The 22,783-nt window shown below is 34.0% G+C and overlaps 1 protein-coding gene across 1 annotated transcript in view; it reads right to left on the bottom strand.

The window, feature by feature from the left end:
* Nucleotides 1-22,783, bottom strand: part of NBEA (neurobeachin) — a 609,173-nt gene that overhangs the window by 203,972 nt on the left and 382,418 nt on the right. Inside the window, exon 34 of the mRNA XM_081815498.1 lies at nt 10,266-10,409. Within this exon, the coding sequence (XP_081671624.1) occupies nt 10,266-10,409 (144 nt within the window). The remainder of the gene's footprint in view (nt 1-10,265; nt 10,410-22,783) is intronic.

Here is a 22,783-nt window from a genome sequence, read left to right as displayed (position 1 = left end):
TATGGCCTTCAGGATAAAAATCCAGTTTCCTCATGGCACATAAAGCTCCCCCAAGCAAGCTTGTTAGTCTCAGCTTCAGAGACTCCCTGCCTCATACTTTTATCTGAATAATTTAGAGATACTATTTCACAGGGAAGGTGGTATTTTAGTATATGATGTTTTTCACAGTCTGCAACAACTCTTTAAATCTTTCTAAATCCTTTACTTATGTTTCTGGACTCAAGATAGAAAATACCTATTCTAGGAAGGCTTTCCAGAGTACACATGGTGGGTCAATGGTCCTGTTTTGTGTTATCGTGGTTTCCTTTGTATACCTAGGTTGCTATTGTTTTTCATTGTCTGTTTTTCCTCTAGACTATAACCTTCTTGGAAGCAGGAACTTTAATCATATGTGTCTTTTTACTCCAAGCATCCACCATAATATCATGCATATAGTAAATATTCAATATGGACACTTGTTTTGCTTGGATAACCACATCCAACCTCAACCAAGTAAGGATCTGGCCTCACAGAATAAACACCTGGCAGGTCTTTCCAGCTCTTATTTTTACTGTGTGCAATGAATTTTGACATTTTATATTTAAATTTATTCATTTCATTTACAAATAATGCTGGTAATGATCCACGTAGTTTATTTGTTTACCCACTAATGGGTTGCAACTTGGAATTAAAACCCAAGCAAACACTGATATAGTGGAATGAACAAGGGCTTTAACAAAAACAGAAAAATAGGTTTAACAAATCTCAGCTCCTCTCTGCTTGTGATGTGATCATGAGTAAAGACCTTAATGTCCGAACCTTAATTTCCACATCTTAAAATGAACTATAATACTAATTCAGAGCTGCAAAGTTATCACCTGCAGTATTGTTTTCTTTCAACAAATGTAAATTATGTCTCCCAGCTTTGTTTGCCCATCCACGCATACCTCTTTACTACCTATCAAGCTCATTTTGCTTTCCTCCTGAAAACTGTTTGGTGATTTGAGACTCGTCCTCCTAGCCCAAACTGAGATGCAAGATTTTTTTTAGAAAGTTTTCTATGATATCTGGTTCTTAACATTCCTGTTTTATATGCAAATTGAACTGGAATAACACTACAACTATACTTAGTTTTATTTAGTGATTTATTTATTTATTTATTTTTTAGTGATTTAAAATGAAGGAAAAATTCAACAGAGCTTTTGGATTAAAAAAGCATAAAACAGGGGCGCCTGGGTGGCACAGTCATTAAGCATCTGCCTTCGGCTCAGGTCATGATCCCAGGGTCCTGGGATTGAGCCCCACATTAGGCTCTCTGCTCGGTGGGAAGCCTGCTTCTCCCTCTCCCACTCCCCCTGCTTGTGTTCCCTCTTTCGCTGTGTCTCTCTCTGTCAAATAAATAAATAAAATCTTAAAAAAAAAAGCATAAAACATTGCAATCAGTCATTTTTTTTTTTAAATTTTATTTTTAAGTAATCTCTACACCCAATGTGGGGCTCAAATTCACAACCTGGAGATCAAGAGTCCCATGCTCTACTAAGTGAACCAGCCAGGCATCCTGTAATCAGTCATATTCTGATTAACTAAACTGCTTAAACATTCTATCTGGAAAAGGATACTTAACAATATTTAGATAAGCAACTCAGTCTGAATTTCCCTTCTTTTTTGCTGATAAAATGTTCTACACTTATATTTATTGGGCTGATAGAGCAGATTCTACTGTGATAACTACTTCTAAGTTGATTGCCATGTAAATACTCCTTAGTGCTGACTGCTTAAGGACATTCTGCAGGCTATTACTCTGACTCTAGCATCAAGCCATGGGAATAAAATAATCAAATAAATAAAATATTTGCACTATGCAGAAAGACTTATTTGTCCTTTTGTATGGTAGGGCTCTAAATGTAGTGGTGAAATCAGTTTTTATATAATGTTTGAATTAGTGCCAAAGTCTTTCGGAGAGAGTACCAGAGACCTCACAGGTGTGGTAGTGTGCAATGATGAATACTCATCTCTTCCTCTTCTCCAAGTTGCCGGCATCCACAGTTTGGCAGTAAGAAAAGTTTTATTATCTCACATTTTTTTTCCTCCAAGTGTGACAAATAAGGTGACCCGTATATTTCCAGTAGGTGATTAATATGCTCATTCACATACTTTTAAAAAAGAAACATAGGAGAGTTTAGTCCCCTGCATATAGGAGGGATCTGGTGTACTGATAAGTTAGCTCCGTTCTTGATCACTCCTGCTTTTCAGGTTGAAAATAAGTATAACTATAAGTCTTAGCAGAATTCCTTCATGGGAAATCCTCTGCACAGAGAAGCAAGTAAAAAATAAAAATGGGTTTCAACTAGAACACTGTATTAGGAAGAATAGGCATTGTTGTGGTTTGTGAAACACTTGCAGCATAACAAAGATGGCTTCTTAAGAAAAGATGTAAGAATGTTATATATGATCTGAATCATGGCTGATGGTCTACTAAATAATAGTTGAATTTCTCTTTTTATCATACTTTAAATCTACATAGTTTGGTTAGCAGGGATGTGTTATGATGAAGAGTACCTTAAAAGTGTTCCTACAGACTACATGGTTGAAGGAGACATACACTTTTGAAACTAACGAAATATGGATTCTAGCAAAATGCTGCAGGCTCTACAATGGCCTTGGGGACATTGTAAAAATAATGAGGAGAGAGTAAAAAGGCTAGACAGTCAAGATAAAGCTTTTGTTTATTTTTACAACTCTTTAACTGAATCAAAAAATTGTTAGAAATTTAAATATTTTAGTTTTTGTAGGCAATGGGCATGTGTTAATGTTGTCTTCAAGAGCTCTGTGAATACTGTGTTTGAAGCTGAATGTGACCCCTTTGGGTATACTATTTATGACTGGCAGAGCAACTTCCTAATTCAAAGAGAGAGAAAAAAGACTTATAAAGACTCATAAGGCTTTTTCAACATCAAATAGTTTTTACTAAACAATATTTTGATGAGTTAAGTGTGAGTGAGTCAGGGACATATGGATTAAATTTCCCTTGAAATACACATGGGCTTAAAAATTAAGGGGAAAATACCGAGCAAAATGCATTTTAGAGAATCCAGAATGTTTAAAAGACATTTTCCCTCCAAATACAAAATTCAGATTGATTCAATTCTAGTTAGACTCTGTAACTAAAACTACATAAAATAAGTATGGAAAAATCTTGTAAAAATTACTAGTTTTATTAGGGAAAGATTGTTCATTAACCATAGTTGAATTGTACTGCAGAGTAGTTAGGCTTCAGCAGATATGATCTGAGTATGAGTTTATCTGTCTCTATGTAACACTGAACTTGTTCCTTCTATAGTACTTACTCTCTTATTCCATTAAACAACTATAATAAAACTTTTCTGTGTTTAGGTTCAAATGTTTTTCTTTTTTAAAAATGTATTTCTCTGAAAAACTCTCAGCTTTTAGAATTTTGCTGTTCCTGTATTTTTATTATATTTTTCTTGAATCTTGAGTTCTTCCTTCTTAGATGCTGTACATTTTGCTTTATCCTTTCTTTGCTCAGTTTTTAGGTAACATTCAATTTATATATAAACAACTTTGCCTCTGGTATCTGGACATTCTAAGTTAGAACATTTGAAGGCCTACAGTATCCATCTGATCATCTTAATTGTTGACTTTCATTTATTAGGGTAGACATATTTTATGTTCTAACTTCCTGGTTACTGAAGTTACTGAGAGGTAGTGGTAGCAGGCCTAATTCTCTTGATAATTCTTTTTTCTATCAGTTTCTGAGTCCCAGAGTTCTGCACCCTAAGTATTTAATAGATGTTAAGACTAAGCAAATCAGTGTGTGAATGCAGTAAATAGAGATTTAGGGAGGTAGGAATGGTTAACCTTAAAACAAATTCTAAGTAAGTTTCCACCCCCCCCAATTATTTGATACCTGCTTTCACTTTGTGTGTGTTTTTTTTAACAATTTTATTTATTTATTTGAGAAAGACAGATGCAGAAACAGAGCATGAGTTTGGGGGGGGGTGGGAGGGGGGGAGGAAGGGAGGCAGAGGGAGAAGTAGACTCCCTGCTGAGCAGGGAGCTCGATGCAGGGCTCCATCCCAGGACCCTGGGATCATGACCTGAGCCGAAGGCAGATGCTTAACCGACTGAGCCACCCAGGTGCCCCTGCTTTCACTTTGAATTAGTAGAATAAAGATAACAGAAAACAGACAAAAAATTTGACCAATGAACAAGAAAAACAGTCTGAAAAGGTACAGCCGTCTTAACATTAGTGAAAGTATACCTGAGAACTTTTTAGGGCATTAAAGGTGTGTCCTGCAGGGAAGCTTTGACAGTCACTTAGGAGAATCTCCTATTGATTACACCCTGTTTCTCTTAGTAGATGTCTTCCTTATTTCTCTATTTTTTCATTCTTAAATTCACATAATGCACTTTTTCTGAGTTTTGGATTTTCGACTTTGTGTGTGGTATATAGTGTGTATGTGTGTGTGAAAAGGATTATAAATCTACCACTTGGAAAAAGCCATATAAAAATATCCAAGTTTTATACTACACTTCTTTCCCATGTTGCTAGTTTTCTATACTAGTTACTCTTTTTAAATATTCAAAATAACATTGTAATCCTTTGGTTATGGAATATGTTTTCCATGTGATAGAGAAAATATTTTTTGGTTAAGAGTCACAGCGGTATCCAGACTTTTAAAATGGGAACCTTAAGAGACATTTAGTTAAAATGATACAATTAGAAGAAGCTGGAATGGAAGAAAGATTAATTTAGTTCTTACCTGGAAAGTCAAGTGACTAGTTGAGTAATTTGAATAATTCAATTAGTATGAGCAGATGCTCTGATAATCCAAGCCCTTAAATACTTAATTTTAATAGCTCAAAATTTTTGTTTTGTTTTTTTGGTTTTGGTATAAACTAACTAGATAATGATCTCAGCTCTCTAGTTTATTTCAACCTACATTAACTTTTTCAATGGGAACCTTTTTAGGACTAGTAATTGTATTAGAAGATTTCCTCATGGTAAAGGTACATGGGATATGGTCACAATACTTAAGGAATTTATAGTCTAAAAGGAAAGAGAAAACATACAGAAAGGCATCTTGTATAAGTATCTTAAGAATGGTATAATCAAAATTTTATAGAGTGGCTATAATAAAAAAGACAGATAATAACCAGCATTAGGACTGTGGAGAAATTGGACCCTCACAAACTGCTGATGGGAATGTAAAATGACGCAGCCACTTTGGAAAATGGTCTATCAGTTCCTCAAAAAGATAAAAATAGAGTTATTATTTGACCCAGAAATTTCATGCCTAGGTATATATTCAAGAGAAATGAAAACATACGTTGACATAAAATGTTGTACATGAATGTTCACAGCAGCATTAATCACAGTGGCAAAAAGGTGGAAACACACCAAGTGTTCATCAATTAATGAATGGACAAACAAAATGTGATATATCCATACAATGGATATTCACCATTTATTTACCGTAAAAAGGGACATGCATGGTATAACATGGATGAGTCTTGAAAACATCATGCTAAGTAAAAGAAGTTAGTCACAAAAGACTACATATCATACAATTATGTTTATATGAGATGTTCAGAATAGTCAAATCTATGGAGAGAGAAAATAGATTAGTGGTCCTCTAGGGCTGTGGAGGGGGCATGGGAAAATTGGGTGGAATAGCTAAAGAGTATAGAGGTTTCTTTTTTGGTGTGATGAAATGTTCTAAAATTGTGATAATGGTTGCATAACTCTGTGAATATACTAAAAATCATTAAATTGTGCTCTTTAAAAGGGACAATTGTATGGTGTGTGAGTTATGCCTCAATAAAATTGTTGCCACAAAAAAGTTATGGGGTGACAAAACTGGCCAGTGAATACTTCATCAAGTGTTTAATATAGTTATAAAAAATGGGTAGAGATTTTGATAGGTGATAAAGGAAGGTGTAGAAGAGAGATGTGTGAAGGATATTTCAGGTAAAGAAAGAAGTTTGGATATTGGTGTAAACCTATGGAAAATGTTTCAAGTTATTTGACATTAAATGGATGGGTGGATTATTGGTAATAATAGCTTACATATATAAACAAAAAATTTGTTTTTAATAATTTGCAGAACTGATAAACCATAAAGGACCATCACCATGATGATTTCAGAATTCCCTAACTTGGCAAAATTAGGAATATTTGGAAGTAACAATAGAGAAATCTGGACAAATTCCAAATCTGTTATGGAAAATATTTCTACTGTCACTTGGCATATGTGACAGAACTACCGCTCTAAAAAAAATGAGGTACATTTTATGAGTGGGACACAGTTCTATCAGTTGAATTAAATCATTCACTTGTCACTTCACATAAATTTTCATTAATCTGAAACTTTAGTTACTCAGTAATTATTTGCAGAAATAACTTGCCAAGCTGAGTTTCAAATTAAAATATACATTGGGATTTTAGATTAAAAACAGTTGCATTATACTAATTTCAGTGTTTTAAGTAACAATATAATTAGTAAATTGAAATTTTTAGTTACGTATGGTATCTTAGGTGCTAATTCACTTTGGTGAATCACTACAAACTAAAAAAGCAATTAAAATAAATTAAGCTAGGTGTTATTAATATAATAATTACTTAATTCATTCGCATACTTCTATATTATAATTGTATTAGCCATTTGCTACAGTGCATAATAAATTGAGTAATTAATAATCACACACATTTAACTTGCCTCTTGAGATGAACAGCTTGGGAAGAAAGGGAACTAAAAGTGAAACAGAAAATTGTATGACATTTAAGTCTGCAGAACTTGGTGGACCATTTTATCTTTGTTAAAACTAGAAAACTCCAAAGCAAATGGGAAAAAACACAAGAGTCAATATTTATATAAAATTGTGTTAAAAACATTCTATCAGATTTTTTTTAACTTACCAGAATGATTTTACAGAACAGATATATAAAACTAAAATTAATTATTGTGCATATTCATAGACTTCTAAATATAGTATAATAAAACCAGTGTAAAAATTGAGGTATAAGCTGAGGATCTTATTTTTACATCATTTTAGAAGAATCTTTAAGTATATACACATGCATATTTCATATACTATTTGGTATATTTGAATTCAAACCATAACTTACGTATTTTTAAGGAAATACATTATTTTATTTACTTCTTAACCTTACACAAGCTACTTAATCTCTCTTGGTCTCTATAGCCTCATTTGTACAATTAGGGTAATAATAGTATCGAGCTCATAGAGTTACTGTGAATATTAAATAGGTTACTGCATATAAAGCTCTTTAGACACTGCCTGGTTCTTAGGAAGACATGCTAGCTACTCTTCTTTCTCTTTTCTTCTTTTTATAAACAGAAACTGATCCTATCTTTTAAAATCCCAAATATAATATTAACTAAATTAGTACTTTCCCTTAGTTTTCTTTTCTAATTAGCATCTTTTTTTTCCCCTGGAATTTAACTTGACTATTAAGAAATATTGCACATTGACAAATTATAATGCATGGTCTCCTCATCTGTGTGCTTGTCAGCAAAACAGGGCTTTGTAAGAACAGGAAAATGAATTATACTAATCAGCAGATTTAGGTTTACCATTAATATTATAAAAATGGTTCCTCATTCATAGAATATCTAAATCTAAGAACTCTAATTACTTGTATATATATTTTTTCCTCCTTTTTTATTGTTATTTACCTTTTTTTAAACTTGTATATTTTTGAAGGTACATTTCTTACATTACTAATATGCAAGCCATATTACTAAGTCATGAAAAGATAAACCCATAATTTTCATCTCAGAAGTGGAAAATGGGCATTTGTTATTTTACATAATACTTCCAGACACCAAATATGGATTATATTAATTTTGTGCACCGATTTTAGGATCTCCTGGATTTTAATGTGGACTTAGATCTCATCTCCTGTGATCGTGAAGTTTTTCTCTAGGCAGCTTAGCACTGTTTGGTTATTTAGAGCAATAAGTTACATATAAGAAAGCCATTATCCTTTAACAACTTTTAATTTCTGAGACAAAGACAACAAAACAGTTACATATTTATGTGGTCTGAAATTTTATTAACAGCTGATTTTTTAAAATCTAAGAACAGTGGTTTGTAATTAACTTCTTTTTATTGTTATGTTAATCACCTAAAATGATTTTTATGTGACATTGTGACTATCACACCAGTCTAGCTAATAAATAGGCCTCAGCATTTACAGAATGAATCTATATATACCTATGTATTATGCAGACTATTTCTGTTACCCTTACTTCTCCTTTCACAAAACATCCATCCCCTCCTTTTCTACTGAATTCAAAGCTCAGAGTCACATTTGCGGGCTTCTCTTTTAAAGAGGAACATTATAGACTAGATAGGGGATCAATATTTTAGGACAGTTTGTAAAATTCATCAGACACAAAGATTCTGCAAAAAGAGCATGAATTAGAACCAGGTGGAAATGGATAGGAGTGGATCTGCTCAAAGAAAAGTCTGCTTAAAAGACAGAAGTTAGAGGAGTCTTGACAGAGTGAATTGGTCAAAAGCCACACAATTAGATTTTTAAATAATTTACTGCAAGCATACTTTCATTGTTCTTTAGATATTTTAACTTAATGTTAGTTTGGGAATTTTGCTTATAAGCATAAATTAATACTAATAATTACTCTAGCCACCATCAAAGGAGAGAAATATAAAGAAGTTATGAGTCTTTATTGGATTTTGCCTCTGGTAGTTTGGGGCAGATCTTATTATAATAAACTTCAGGATATCAGCCAAATTTGTATCAACTAATTAATTACCTTTATAATGGGAACTAAGGACCAGAGAGTCTAAACTAAATTGTATAATAATATTTATTAGCATATGTGGATGAGGAAAGACAACATATTATCTGAAAGGGTCACAAATCATGTTTATAAATTTTCTTTAGTACTTTAGGATCAAGAATAAGACCAGGAAAAGAGAAAACAAATCTGTGGGCAAAAACAAATCACAGACTTCATTTGCTTAAATTTCCAAATGGCCTCAGAGAAAATCTCTGAACTATTAAAACACACTACAAAAACAACAAAACCAAAACTTCAACATTTACTTAGGAATTCAAGGCAAACATTTGTTCATAGACTTAGGATTAGTTTTAAATAGGACAAATAATTTTCATGATACAGAAATGTGAGTGACATAGTTATATCCAGGAGCTGGCATTCGAGTAACCTTATGAAACATTTTCTAGAAGAGGGAGGATAAGTTGCCATCTCTAGTTTACAATTAACAAGAACATCTCTTTGATAAAAAGAGAAATCTCTAACTGGTAGAAACATCTTTGGAGGCTTTCATAAAGCATGCCAGATAATTTTCAGCACACTTCTGGAACAGGAGTGCTGTTTTGTAAACCGAATGATGAGTACAAGTCCACTTCTCTATTGCTATCTGCCACCCCAACGTTGTATGGGCTGAAAATACAGAATTGAGGTAAGACGCAGCCACTTCTTGAGACTCTAAAGCAGGAGTTTTTACCTTGAGATCTATGATATGGTTCTATGGATTGGTTTCCAGGGGTCAGTGAACCCTCCAAAATTGTGTATAAAATTAGACGTGCACCTTCATGAAGCAATCTGTTTTCATCAGATTCTCAAAGATGGTTTAAAACGCATATAAGGTTATGGCCCAATGCATATATCCATGTATCCATATCCCACATGGTCATTGCAGATACTGCTCTCAACTGACATTAGATCAGCACCAGGACAAGGTGAAAACAAGAACTGTCTGCTAATGGTGGAGATCAGCAGTGCGGGTATACAGAAAAACACCAGGGACATTCCAAAGAGTGGCAGCAGGGAAGAAATGGCAAATTCGAGTGTCTGCTGGCTGACGTGGCCATTCTTCATGGCTGTTAGCAGGCTAGAGTCACTCGTAAATCAATTAGTCTATCATTCTGTCTCCCCTTCCAATTACCTAGGCAGTTAGACGGGACAACTTCTGCTATATGCTATTTCTCCTATATTAAAAAGTTGCTCCTCATTACAAAGAAAGTAGATGCAGCCATTCATTTATTATTAGTAAAATACATTTTTGTTTGATATGTACTTTCCTCTCTCCAATACTAGAAGTGAGATGAAGTAAATTATGAATGTTCACATGATTCTGCATCGTTCCAACCACTGGCACCAACTCATTCGCCAGGAGGTAGATCTTAAATTTGGGAACTTTATATTTCTTACTTACAACAAATAGAAGAAAGACATTTAAACATTTACCTGCAAGATTGTCGATTTCTTTCTCCTGCAGGAGACTGACTGCATCATCATCTCCTTCCAGCATAAGTTCTGTCTCTGCATTTTGATTCACTATTGCTTGACTTCTGAAGGCTTTCTTGGACTTTACCACATCTTCTTCAGTGCCTAATCACAAAGGAAATACAACAATTTAGGTTATTATGATTGTTTGGCTTTTAGTATTAAAAATAAGCTATTACTTTCTTATAATTATATGCTGCATTTATGTATGAGTTTACAATTACAGAACATTTTTACCTTCTTTATCTTGTTTGGTGTTCAAAATAACTGAGAAAGACAGGGGGGTGTAATCAATCACCTGCCCTTCTTTTACAGAGGAGGAGAAAGGCTGAGAAATCTCATTCCTCACTGAGGGACCTAGGAGTTGGCCGGTGGTAGAGAAAAGACTACAAATCCACGTCTTGGGGCTCTAAGATCACCACTTTCTATAAAAAATCTGCACCTCACCACAACCTTGGTTTTCTGATACATAAAAGTACACAATTTTGCACAATTATACTTTTGTGTGAATTAGAAAATCAATTGATTAGATCTCTTTTCGAAAGTAGACGAGGTAAGTGTGAAGAAAACAAGAACGTGTCCACATCTGAAGGGCACAGTGGTTGTCACTGGGAAGTTAGGAATGATGGAGACACCAAATGTGTTGCACAGCAGCGATTTCCTTAACAGTCAGTGAAAGCAATAATGTTTTTTGAAACTGATAGCCTTATTTTGTTAGGTAAAATAGTACAGAAGGCCAAACATACAAAAACAAAGCAAGTCAGAAAAACTGAAATACAGCCAAAGCTGACCCAGCACTAGCATGTCAATCAGTGTAAAGGTTAGAAATTACAATGCAGTTGAATCCCTCATGGATTTGACTCCTTAACAGATATAATTCAATATTTGTATTTCAATATTATATTTCAATATTTTAAGAATAGCCACTTCAGCCACCTGCTTTGGCAGGTGATGATGACTCTAAAATTATCTGAACAGCAAATAATGTACATATATACATATACACATATATATATATTTATATGTATTTGTATATTTAGCTAAAAATATCTTTATTTCATATCACTTGAGGCTGGAATTCAGCCTGGAAGAAAATGTAATATTTAGTGCGTTCTAGCTGTAGTATTAGTATATAGGTTTCAGGGAGGCAGCATTTCCTGGGAAAATACCCACACATTTCATTAGGTGTGGTGGATATATTCCTGAAAATGGGAGCCTAATAAATCACTCCTGTGTGGTGGTGTTGTATCATAGTTCTAGGGACTGGTAAGGGGTCTGTCTGTGTACATATGCAATCATTCTCCCAATCTTGCCATGCATTTGGCCAAAATTCCCTCCAGTTAACAATTAACAATACTTTTGGTCATTCTCCCAGGCCCAGTATAGGACTTCCAACAGTCCATTACTGTCTGTGATATCTGCTCAACTATTTTCTTGGAAGTACATCTAGCTGCCATAACGCTTGCATTGCAAAAGTGTTCGCCTCTTTCATTGCAACTTGCACGCTTCTTTTTGTCAGCGACGCAGAGCCAATTCTGTTTGCTAAAACATTAATAAGTTGGCTCAAAAGTAGCACATATAGGAGTAAAAACCACATGATGAACACAGTGATGTCACAAAAGCACTGTAGAATGTTATTGTCACAGAGCTATGGTCTGTCATCCTAGCTCTTACTGGATAATAGCATTTAGAAAGCATGGCTAAAAAATACATATATATATACATATATATATATAGCATAACCGCATAAATAGATTGTTAAATATATATTTTGATAAGTACTTCAGAAACAAACAGTATTATTACAACTCAATGCTATGTAGGAGGTGAGGGGCATTAAATAGGTTATATGTATATCTTTCTTTCACTGGCCCACAGATGATTCTTACTTCTGGAATAAAAGATTGAGGACTGATTACTGAATGCTCTAGAACCTTATCTTAATTTTATTTGGTTTCTTGATGATATAAAGCCAGTAAAACAGAACCCTTCTGGGGGTGGCTATCTTTATAACTTGTTTGCTTCTTGGGTAGTAACTTAATTTGAGAAACCCAGAGCTTGCATCATTTGAGAACAAAAGAGGTGAATCCAATCATTAATAACTGAGAAGCCTCTCTTGAGGTCTTTATAGTCATATTGCTATTACACATCTGCAGCTGGATATTCCTAAGTCCACATGTCCCTAACTGAATGAATCATCTATTGCTTCTCCACCTCCCCCAATTTTGATCAACCCACTTACTTAAGCCACAAACCTAGGGGTCATCCTGGAAGGTGACTGCCATGGCCCCGGCTCAGGCCACCACTCTTTTGGTCTGGAGGTCTTCAATAGCTCCATTATTCACACCATCCCACACATTTTTGTCAGAGTGATTATTACAAAGCAAAAATAAGTGGAGGATATTTTCCTGCTGCATAATGTTTCCTTCCAATCAACAACACTCAATGCAAGACTTATATGCTGGGAGTCCAAATCTAAACTCCTTGGCATGGCTGGGCAAGGCCTTTTATCCTCCCATTACCAGCTTTGCATTATCTTTTCTCACTCCCCCATCAGCAATACTGAACCTATTATAGCTTCCAAAATAGGTCCTCAGACCTATTTACCTGGGCTAATATTATTCCTACTGTATGGTGTGTTCCTTCCTTCTTCCTTTTTGGGGCTCATTCCTATTTGATCTCCCAAACTCACCTCCTTTAGGTGCCTTTCCTAGCCAACTGCTCTGTATTTTCACTGTTGACGCAGAACTCTACCACACTGGACAGGTGTTATCTGTTATGTGTTTGTCTTCTCCACTGAGCTCTGGCCTCATTTCTGCAGCCTCAGTGTGGGGCACCCAGCAGACGTGTAACAAACAGTCGCCGAATGGAATTCAAGTCTACCCACTCTGTGTTCTCTTCTCTGATTTCTTAAGGTACGTTTGTGTGCTCTTTCCCTGACCCTTCCACCACACCTTATAAATCCTGTTACTGTAGCTACAGATACTGTAATTGGTTGTTGGCTTGTTGTCTCGGAATAGCCTGAAAGCTCCTTGATCACTGGCAATGTGCTTCTGTCTTTGTATTCTCAGTTCTTAGCACACTGCCTGGCACAGAGCGAGCCCACATATACGCAGAACAAATGAATAAACTGAGACATGAAAGGTTACCTCTGGATACTTCTTAATCTGAAGATCCTAAGATTTCTCAGAGAGTCTTGGTGATTTGTCTCCAGTTTGGGGACAAATTGGAGAATTTATGTATTTACACAAAGGGAACTTGATTCTTTATATGAAATAATCAATAAAACTCTTTAAGTATGAGTCAGCCTGATAAAACAAATTTTCCCTTGTGGACATCCACGTTTTATCTGTGTTGTCATTAAGAAAAAAGCTTTACAATACTCTTGTGTTATTAAAATTAAAATCTACAAATAAAGTAAATGTAATGAAAGTAGGTGAGCTCGGAAACGTATATTAAGCTTTCAATTTTATCCTCTCTGGTTTTAAAACAGTAAAAACAGTTATGCCTTTAAAAGATATATAGTAAACTGATCCATACCGACACACTGAACTCACCATCCCTGTTGAAGTGTTATCAGTTTTTAGCTCAGTAAACTTCCTGATTTTATGGTACTACACGAAACATTTATCTAAATTAAAGTGTACAAGATCCAAAGGTGCTTTTCAATCACAATATCTTTTATGAATTAGAGTTTCATTCATCAAAATTACAAACAAAAAGAGGTAAGGTCTCAAAGGGCTGTCTCATTACAAGGCTTATAAACACTGTCCTTAGAAAGAATTGGTTTAACACCCAACAAATCAAAATCTGATTGGGAAGAGAATTTATTTGAGATCATCTATCTTCACAAGACATGTTGGACTGAGTGCACTTCTTGGCCTCTTTAGCCATTCATCAAGAAATTAACAAGCAAATACTACAAACCACCAGAACTCCCTACTTTGATTTGAAAGTGTGAATTATGTCTAAAGTTGGATAGTATACGCCATATATATTTATTTGCTAAGAAAACATCAAAATGCCATAAATTAGAAATGTTCAGAAGTAATAAAATGCCACCAAATTATAGATTAATCCAAATCCAAAATTATTTTTACATTATTTTCCACATTGTGTGACAAATAACAACTACAGAAAAATATTCTATACCCATTAGATTCCTTAGCAAATATATATGCTTGTCGCTCTGTATGTGAAAACATTATCTAATATAGAATAATGTGTTAGACAAAAGTAAATAAAGTTCTTCTTTCATTAAATTTATTTTAACAAACTGGATCCATGAAACAAATAATATTTTAAAACCAAAGTAACAAGAGAACTAAAACATTTCTAGTAGTAGTATTATACTCTAATATTACTACTATATTTGTATTATTATTATCTTTTAAATAAGTATAAGTTAAAATACAGAAATGACAAGTTGGAGACGTTAACTTATCTTAAAAATATTCAGAGAATATGTCTCTCTGGAAAGTTTGGACAAGCAAGGTGGAGAAATTATTTTATTTGTCCTTTTTTATTGACAAATATAAATAGTTAATGTAAAGAAAAAGGCTACATGGTAGTTTATCTGTTTAAGGAATTATTCTATACATATTCTATACAGCTCTAAAACATCTATACTAATAAAGATAAAAAGAAATTTACAGCAATAGGAAAGCTGTAAATTATATATGTGTGGCTAGTGCACACAGAGAAAAGATACAAACCCAAACATGCCAATTCAGCTTCTTACCAGTTTTATGCTATTGTTATTTATTTTGCACTAAGTATAGAAATATGGCTTTAATTTGTTAACTATTAAAAATGATTTATGTATGTATATATGGGTCTATCTAATGTGAATCTACTGTGTAAAAATATATTTTCAATATTATTTGATCTGTACAATTAAATACATGGTCTATGACTCATGATCTGGCCCCTACTTCTTTAACCTCACTATTTTACCAATTTGGTACCTTCACATCTTATAATCCCCAAGAGCTGAACGCTTCTGTTCCCAAACATGCAACACTTTTTCAGGTGTTTAAATCTGACATATGTAATTTCTTTTACATGGAATTCTTTTACCTGCCTTGTCCTTCAAGATTCAGTGTAGTTGATTACTCCCTTTTTTGTATAAACTTTGTATCTTACAAATAAGTCAAAATACATTATCATGATTTTTTGCTATTTTTTTCTGCAGTCTTTTATTTGGGTATTATCTTATTAGATATGTGTCAGCTATCAAAGTGGCAATCAATAAATGTTGAAGGACCACATGAAAACATAAGCGTAATTCACATGGTAATCATTTTATATGCACTCTACATAAGTTACTTCTCTCTTTATGTCCTTTAGAGTCTCCTCGTAAATGCTGGATATGAGCTTTGCAATTCTAACTTTATTTTTCCCCCAAACATCTATTAACATATTTTAAAAAGATATTTAGACCTATCTCTTGACTTCAGTTTCTCAACCTGTGAAAGAGGAATAAGTATTTACCAACCAAACTCCCACAGGGTTACTGAAATGTTAAAATGAGACAATGGATATTAAAATACTTTGAAATGTGTGAAGCTTATTTATAGAAGCAGCTTTCAAAATGATTGTTAAGATTTTGGTAAAATACATAAATTGGCAAGATATTAGAAGAGATTACTAAGTATATAACTTAAAATTGAACAAGAATACAGCCAGTGCTTTGCTGCTTATAATAATGCTTCTGAGATTTATATAAAGGAGGAAAAAAGCAGGCTGATGTGAGGATTAAAAGACTCAAGATAACTCATGCATGTAAGGTCTCAGTACAATGCCTAACAAACAACAGGTATTCAACAAGTAATGGTTTCCTTTCCTTCAGTTGGGATTAATCTTTTTCCCTCTGCCATGCTGTCATTACTCTGTTTATAATAGTCAGCACAATGAAATATGAGCCTTCATCTCCTCCCCTGATGGTATGCTCCCTGAAGACAGGAAGGATAGCTTGTAGACAGGGGCCATGAAGTGACTGTGAAATTAAATGGAGTGTAAACAGCTTACATTAAAAAACTGTTTCCTCCCAATGACCGTAATGCTCATTTAAAGATATTATTAAATAAAACTACACAAGCATCGATGTATTTGACATGTGTTTTTGATTTTGTATATTGGTATGTTAAGAATATAAGAGTTTTTAGTATCTTAGATATCTGAAGGAAAAGAACAGCTTTCTCAACAAAGTTGGTATCAGAATTTGCTTTAGAGAATTATACATAGATAATGCATTTAATACATACTTCTCTTCCATCACTTGAAGAAAATGGGCAGAACAGAAATTCAGTTTTATTTCAATTTCATCTAAATGTAACATCAGGAAAAATTCTAATGTTTCTAAACATCTGGAAGTCAGTTTCACAAAAGGACATTCTTTCGTGAAAGAGAAATTCTTTTCAATATACACCACTTCACGATATTTCTAGCCTGTAAAATGTTTTGAAAAAATCTACCCCTACTTAAATAAGATAAAATGCTGCAATTCAATGTCAGTTATACTTCAATAATTAAAAAAATGCTGCAATTCATATTCAAACCTAAATGCTTTCCTTTAGAAGTATTAATGACATATGAATTCCTTGGGATATTTTAAAATAAAGATTACTTTTTCCTCATTAAAGATGAAATCAGAGCAACAAATACTTTTATAGAACAGTGCTTTTACAGACTTTAAGTGATATTATTTAATTTTCCTAAAAAGAAAAGATTTTAAGATAAATGTACCTCTCAACTAATTACATTAGGTATGGTGACATGTTATCATGCAATAATAGGTACGAATCAATCTGTTACTGAGAACTTTATAATTTGAACATTTCAGATAAGATGAAAGAACGTTTTTTACTATATTGAAAAACCTATGACTCAAAATATTTTATGCTGACCTTAACGTGATCTGAAAGCAGTAGATACATATGTATACAACACACTTTACTAGTTTACTAAAAAGTAAGTCTTTTTCTTTGTAAATAATTTAAATTCAAAATTAAATTTCGTGTTTGACTTTATACACATAGTATTTTTTTCCTTAAGAAACATAAATAATGCTGACATAAAAGGAAAGACCTACTAAAGACTAAGGACTGAAAAAAAAATCATGGTTTATATAGAACAAGATTCAAAAAAACCCCAGAGTTTGCAGTGGAAACATCCTAATGATAAAAAACTATTAGTGACACTGAATGAAAATACTACTAAAAAGAATGACTCCAAGTCTCAGGTATCTTTTTTTCTCTTTTACACTCGATGCTGAGTCAGGAGACACTTCATCAACACAAAATCATTTTATGAAAGCAGGTATTTTCACAAATGAAATAGATGGTTTTTATTTGCTGTTTCAAATACACTTTAAGTAAAAATTTGAATGGTTATTGACCAGATTTAATAAACAGATAAGAAATCCGGATGGTTCAGACACCAAATCCCTCCTTTCTTAGCTGTGGGTACTTTAGTCTGAATGCATTAGATTTAACTGTGGTTCCCACTTCATTTTTGTTGACTGAGAATATACTGAATAGTCCAAAAGAGGTATTATCTAAACTACCAAAAAACTAAAAACCCAAGAGACCAGCTTCAAATTTATAATGAATTTGATTCAGAAATAGTAATCCTTGCCTGAATCAATAGTTGATGTTACTTATGGTCCATTTTAGCACATCCTTATATCATATAAAATTAGAGTGTAGCATCCTTTGTGTGTTTACCAATGAAGAACTTGCATAGACTTCTGTTTGTTTCAAACTAGACAAACATTATATCTGCAGGTAGGCTGTTCTCTGAAAAGCTCGAGGAAAATATTCAGTGGTAAAGTGTAGAATTAGCAGTATGGGCATTAATTAAGATAAAGTGTTCGTAGAAATTATTCTGAGCAGTAAATTCTTATTCAGATTAGTTATGCTTGTAAACGATTTACTGGACTATAAGAAATAAAATAAGAAAATGGCTGCCTAACATCAACAGTTATTGCTCAGTGGAAAAGGACATCAAGGACACTTGCAAGTAAAAGAATTGGATCAATATTAACGTGATTTTCATTTCATGCTTCCCCAACTCCAGTAAGCTGACAATATACTCTGATTATGTGAACTGCCTCAGAGTAACACAGAAAAGGTTATTAGAGCAAGAGGTGGAAATGGAATGCACTTTTTATATTGACAGGCGTGCTAATAGAGTATACTGATTTTCCAAGACATGCAATGCATTTTTACAATTTGGTTCTGACAGCAAAAATGGAATTTCATTTATTCCTAATTCAAAATATTCATATGTAGGCAATATTTCTTAGAGCAGGCCAACAAAGGGGATATTCTCAAACAGCATTTTTAAACTGAAAAAAATGCAATTAAAAAGGTGCAAGAAAATATTATTGAATTTAAGTGCAGCACTATATAACTATAAAATGCTAACTTAATAAGCTTCTTAATGGAGTGAATGTAGAAAACTGCACTCTGTGCGTTTTAAAGGAAATTTGATAAACCATTATTTTAAGAATATACATGATGATAAATGTGGAATCCCTGTGCGTTTTAGACTGGATATTACTTGGTAGCGTTTTGATTGGCCATGAAGTTAGGGTAATTTTTAAATATTTGAACTAGGATTTTATTATATTAAAAATCACATGGCACACTTTACTTGTGGGAAAAAGTGCTAAAACATATAGAAAACTTGGGGCAGTTTGGAACCCTCTAAACATCATACAGAGCAGAGATGATGCATTATTCATCTTTGTGATTGAGTACACAGCATAGCATTTGGCTCCTATGTTAAAATGCGCTTACAAAAAGAGTAGTATGAAATAAAGTCCATCGCAAACAGCAAAGACAGCTACTTTACATGGTTGTCTGTAGTGGCTTTTATCCTCGTTCTGTGCTTTTCTGGCATTTTCTAGATTTTCTACAATGAGCATGTTTCTCTTCAGGAAGGAAAGAAGGAAGGAAGAAAGGAAGGAAGAAAGAAAAAAAGAATTAAAGAAATCTTGTATCATGAGTCAGGAGGAGTAGATGGCAGATGAGTAGTAGCCTGGAAGAAAGTTCTGGCAATCCTGGGAATTAAAGAAAAGATGATTTGGGCAACTTAGAGGAGAGGGTGGGCACGCTTTCCCTGGCACTGGGTGGCATCAACCTGGGGAATGATGCTTGGTTTTTCTGTGAAAAGCCTGTTACACACTTTGGTGTGGAAAATTTACTTTAAAACCCTGGGAAATGGGAGTAGGAGATATTTTGGTTAGATAAGCAACTGGCTCAGAGACATGGAAGAAAAAAGTAATTAACAAAAATTTCTCTTTAATTATAAAAAAATGGAATAGCTAAGAGGTGGGGCTGAGACAGCTTATTTAAAGCACTTTTAAAAGCACCCAGAACATTTTAAAATACATTTTTTGTAAATGACACAGGAAGTGCACACTGTAAAGGATACTACTGTACCACAGTGTGTCCTGATATGTCTTTATGGATTATATGTCTCTATAGGCTACAAGAGTAAGCCAAAATTTAACAGGTAAACTTCAAAGTGGAGAAAAGCTCAATAATGCTCTTGCAGTTAAGAAAACTCCAAGTGTACCGACAGGAACACCCTATATAGTAAGAGAAGGGTACTGAGATTGAGCTTTTGTTCTCTCTACCACTTACTAGTTAGCATGTCACCTAACTTCTCTGGTCTGTCATTTTCTCAGATAAAAATCCGTTAATGGCTCTGTCTATTGACAAATCCTTGTACAATATGGCCCCCAATGGGCCTTTTAGCCTCATTTTGTACCATTTCCCTACACCGTCCTGTGTTCCATCACACGCCACCGTCTTGCATTCCCTGGACACATTACGTTGTGTTGTGTGGTCCCTTGCTCCACATGGCCACCATCTCACCTACTGGCTTGGGAAGATCTCCATTCACCCTTTCAAGTCCAGCTAAAATTTATTTCTTCAGTTAGGCAAACCCCTTCAGTGAGCTCAGATAGCATTTTAATACACTTCAATAAAAATATTTATCATAGTGCATTGTAATTATTTCTAAATGCAACTGTGTATACACTTTATGAAAAGTGAGTCTAAAAGAATATAAGTAAGATTATGAACAGCTCCATGCCACTCAGCAGTAGTATAATTTTGTCAGCTCTCTATCTTAAACAGCCTTTGATGCTCTAAGTGGAAATAAAGTGCAGACATAAAAAATACATTTCAGAATTTGAAAATACCATATTTGTAAGACCTATTTCATAGGAATCCCATTCTTCAACGCTATTACTGAAAATGATGAAATGATGTGGCCAAAATACTGTATGTATACCTTGAAATTAATCAATTATCAATTAAATAAAAAACATCAGTGAGAAAAAACCCAGCAACTAAATACATAAATTGAATTAATGTGGATACTCTAAATGGAATAAATAGAAAATCTCATTTCCTGTTTTCAAATGGTTTGTATCTCAGATTATGACACGTCCAAAGTCAAGTATTTTCTGAAATCTTTACAAAGTGGTCTATCACAAAATGCAAAATATTGAGGCCATTCAAAGGAATAAGTTCGGCTCTTTTATGGCTTCATGTCTTGGTAATTTCTGTTACTACCACCATTCCTGGCTCACCTGGTAAATTCCTAATCTCTCAAGACAGTTTCTAAGTAATTACTTCTAAGAAGTCTACTCCAACCCACCAGACTCTCCCACTCTCACCTGTGCTCCTTTATGAACTACTACCTCTGTCTATGATAACTCTTTCTTTCCAGTAGACCAGGATTTTCCGACCTCGGGACTAGTGACATTTAGGGCTGGATTTCTGTTGTTGTCATTGTTCTGCGGAAACTGTCCTGTGCATGACAGGGTATTTTAGCAGCAGTCTCTGTTCAGTAGATGCTGGTAACACATGCGCACCTCCACCGCGCTACACTATGTGCTCTTAGAAGGTAGAAACGGTCTCAAACTCTGAAGCCAGCATCTAGCACATGCGTGGCATGTAGAAGATATTCAGTGAATGCTCTTAAATTAATAAAGTTATTTGATTTTTCTGAATCCGTTTAAAGCCTACCATCTGAATCTTCAACACAAAACAGGGAGTTGTTAGAACATTTGTTGATACAAAAATGCTATATAGTCTGTAAAATGCATTTGATAGGCATACCTTATGACTTAGTATTTATATAATCTGTTTTAATTATTTTAAGAGACTATAAGAACCAAAGGGTGAAGGAGCGCCTGGTGGCTCAGTCAGTTAAGCATCTGCCTTGGGCTCAGGTCATGATCTCAGGGTCTCTGCTCAGTGGGGAGTCTGCTCCCTCTCCCTCTAGCCCTCTCCCCTGTTCCTGCTTTCACTCGCTCTCTCTCTCAAACCAATAAAGAAAGAAAAAAATCTTAAAAAAAGAAAAAGAACAAATGATGAAGACAATGCTATGATATTAAAATATGACAGTGGCACCAAAAAGAGTGAAAGATGGTCCCCTGCATTTCTTTTTCTCCCTCTCTTTTCAGAGTTTACATCATTCACTTTTAAGTGAATTATTTTAACCATAATCAGATCACCTAGTTCATTCCAGATATGGAGAGTCAATTAATAATATACCAATTAAAATGGAGTATTCAATGAACAGTAAGATGTTTGTTAGTGTTTCTACATAAGACAAACAACAGGCTATTTAGTAAAAAAATCAAGTCATATTTCTCAAATATGATAATAATTATAAACTCTTAAAATAGAAGTCAGATAATTAGCTTTTTTCTCAACAATTTTTATAGACGCATTAGACTTTTTTATTCTCAGCGCTTTCCTTATTTCTGCAAGTAGCACATTACAGTAGCCATGCATATACCATCAAAACTAATTTAATTCCAGATTCATTACAGAGCTGATTTTTATTCATCAAGGTCATATCTTGATGGCTTCACAAGCTTAGATAAATCAGGTGTTAAGCAGACACATCTCTGAGGAACTTAAGGATGTTCTCATTTGCAGTTCTCAGCATATCTTATTATTTATTGCCAAAGAAATGACTGATTAACTTTGTCATCTTTGCTCCATGTTTTTTTTTCTTCCAGCTGAAGCAGCCTGCCCTCTTCTGCGATGCCTGATCAGACCTATTTAAGATGATGTCTTTGATCACAGACATGGGGGAGCTTGCGATCTTAGGCTTTGATGAAACATTGTTCCACTATAATTTTATGGAAGGGAAACAGAGTCCTAAATGATAATTGACAGTCAACAAAGACAATCAAACTTATTAAGATTTTGCACTATCCTTTGACAGCATCATCTTTAAGCACCAGAAATACACTAGAAGTTGACCAGTTGAGGTTTTATTTAAACATATAAATATACAAAATCTCCCTCTGCAATCATTTCCTCATTAGCTAATTTGCCCTGAATAAGAAAACCTTGCAAGTCAGAAGATGTATTTATGAGTTTTAAAATATTTTCCTTATATTCTTCCTTATGGTCTGTAAAATTCCTAGTTATCAATTAAAT

This window comes from Leptonychotes weddellii, chromosome 3, assembly GCF_054177405.1.
Source record: "Leptonychotes weddellii isolate Sample4059 chromosome 3, ASM5417740v2, whole genome shotgun sequence".
NCBI lineage: Eukaryota > Metazoa > Chordata > Mammalia > Carnivora > Phocidae > Leptonychotes > Leptonychotes weddellii.
The sequence above is the reverse complement of the archived record's forward strand: the minus strand, read 5'-3'. Positions and strand labels throughout refer to the sequence as shown.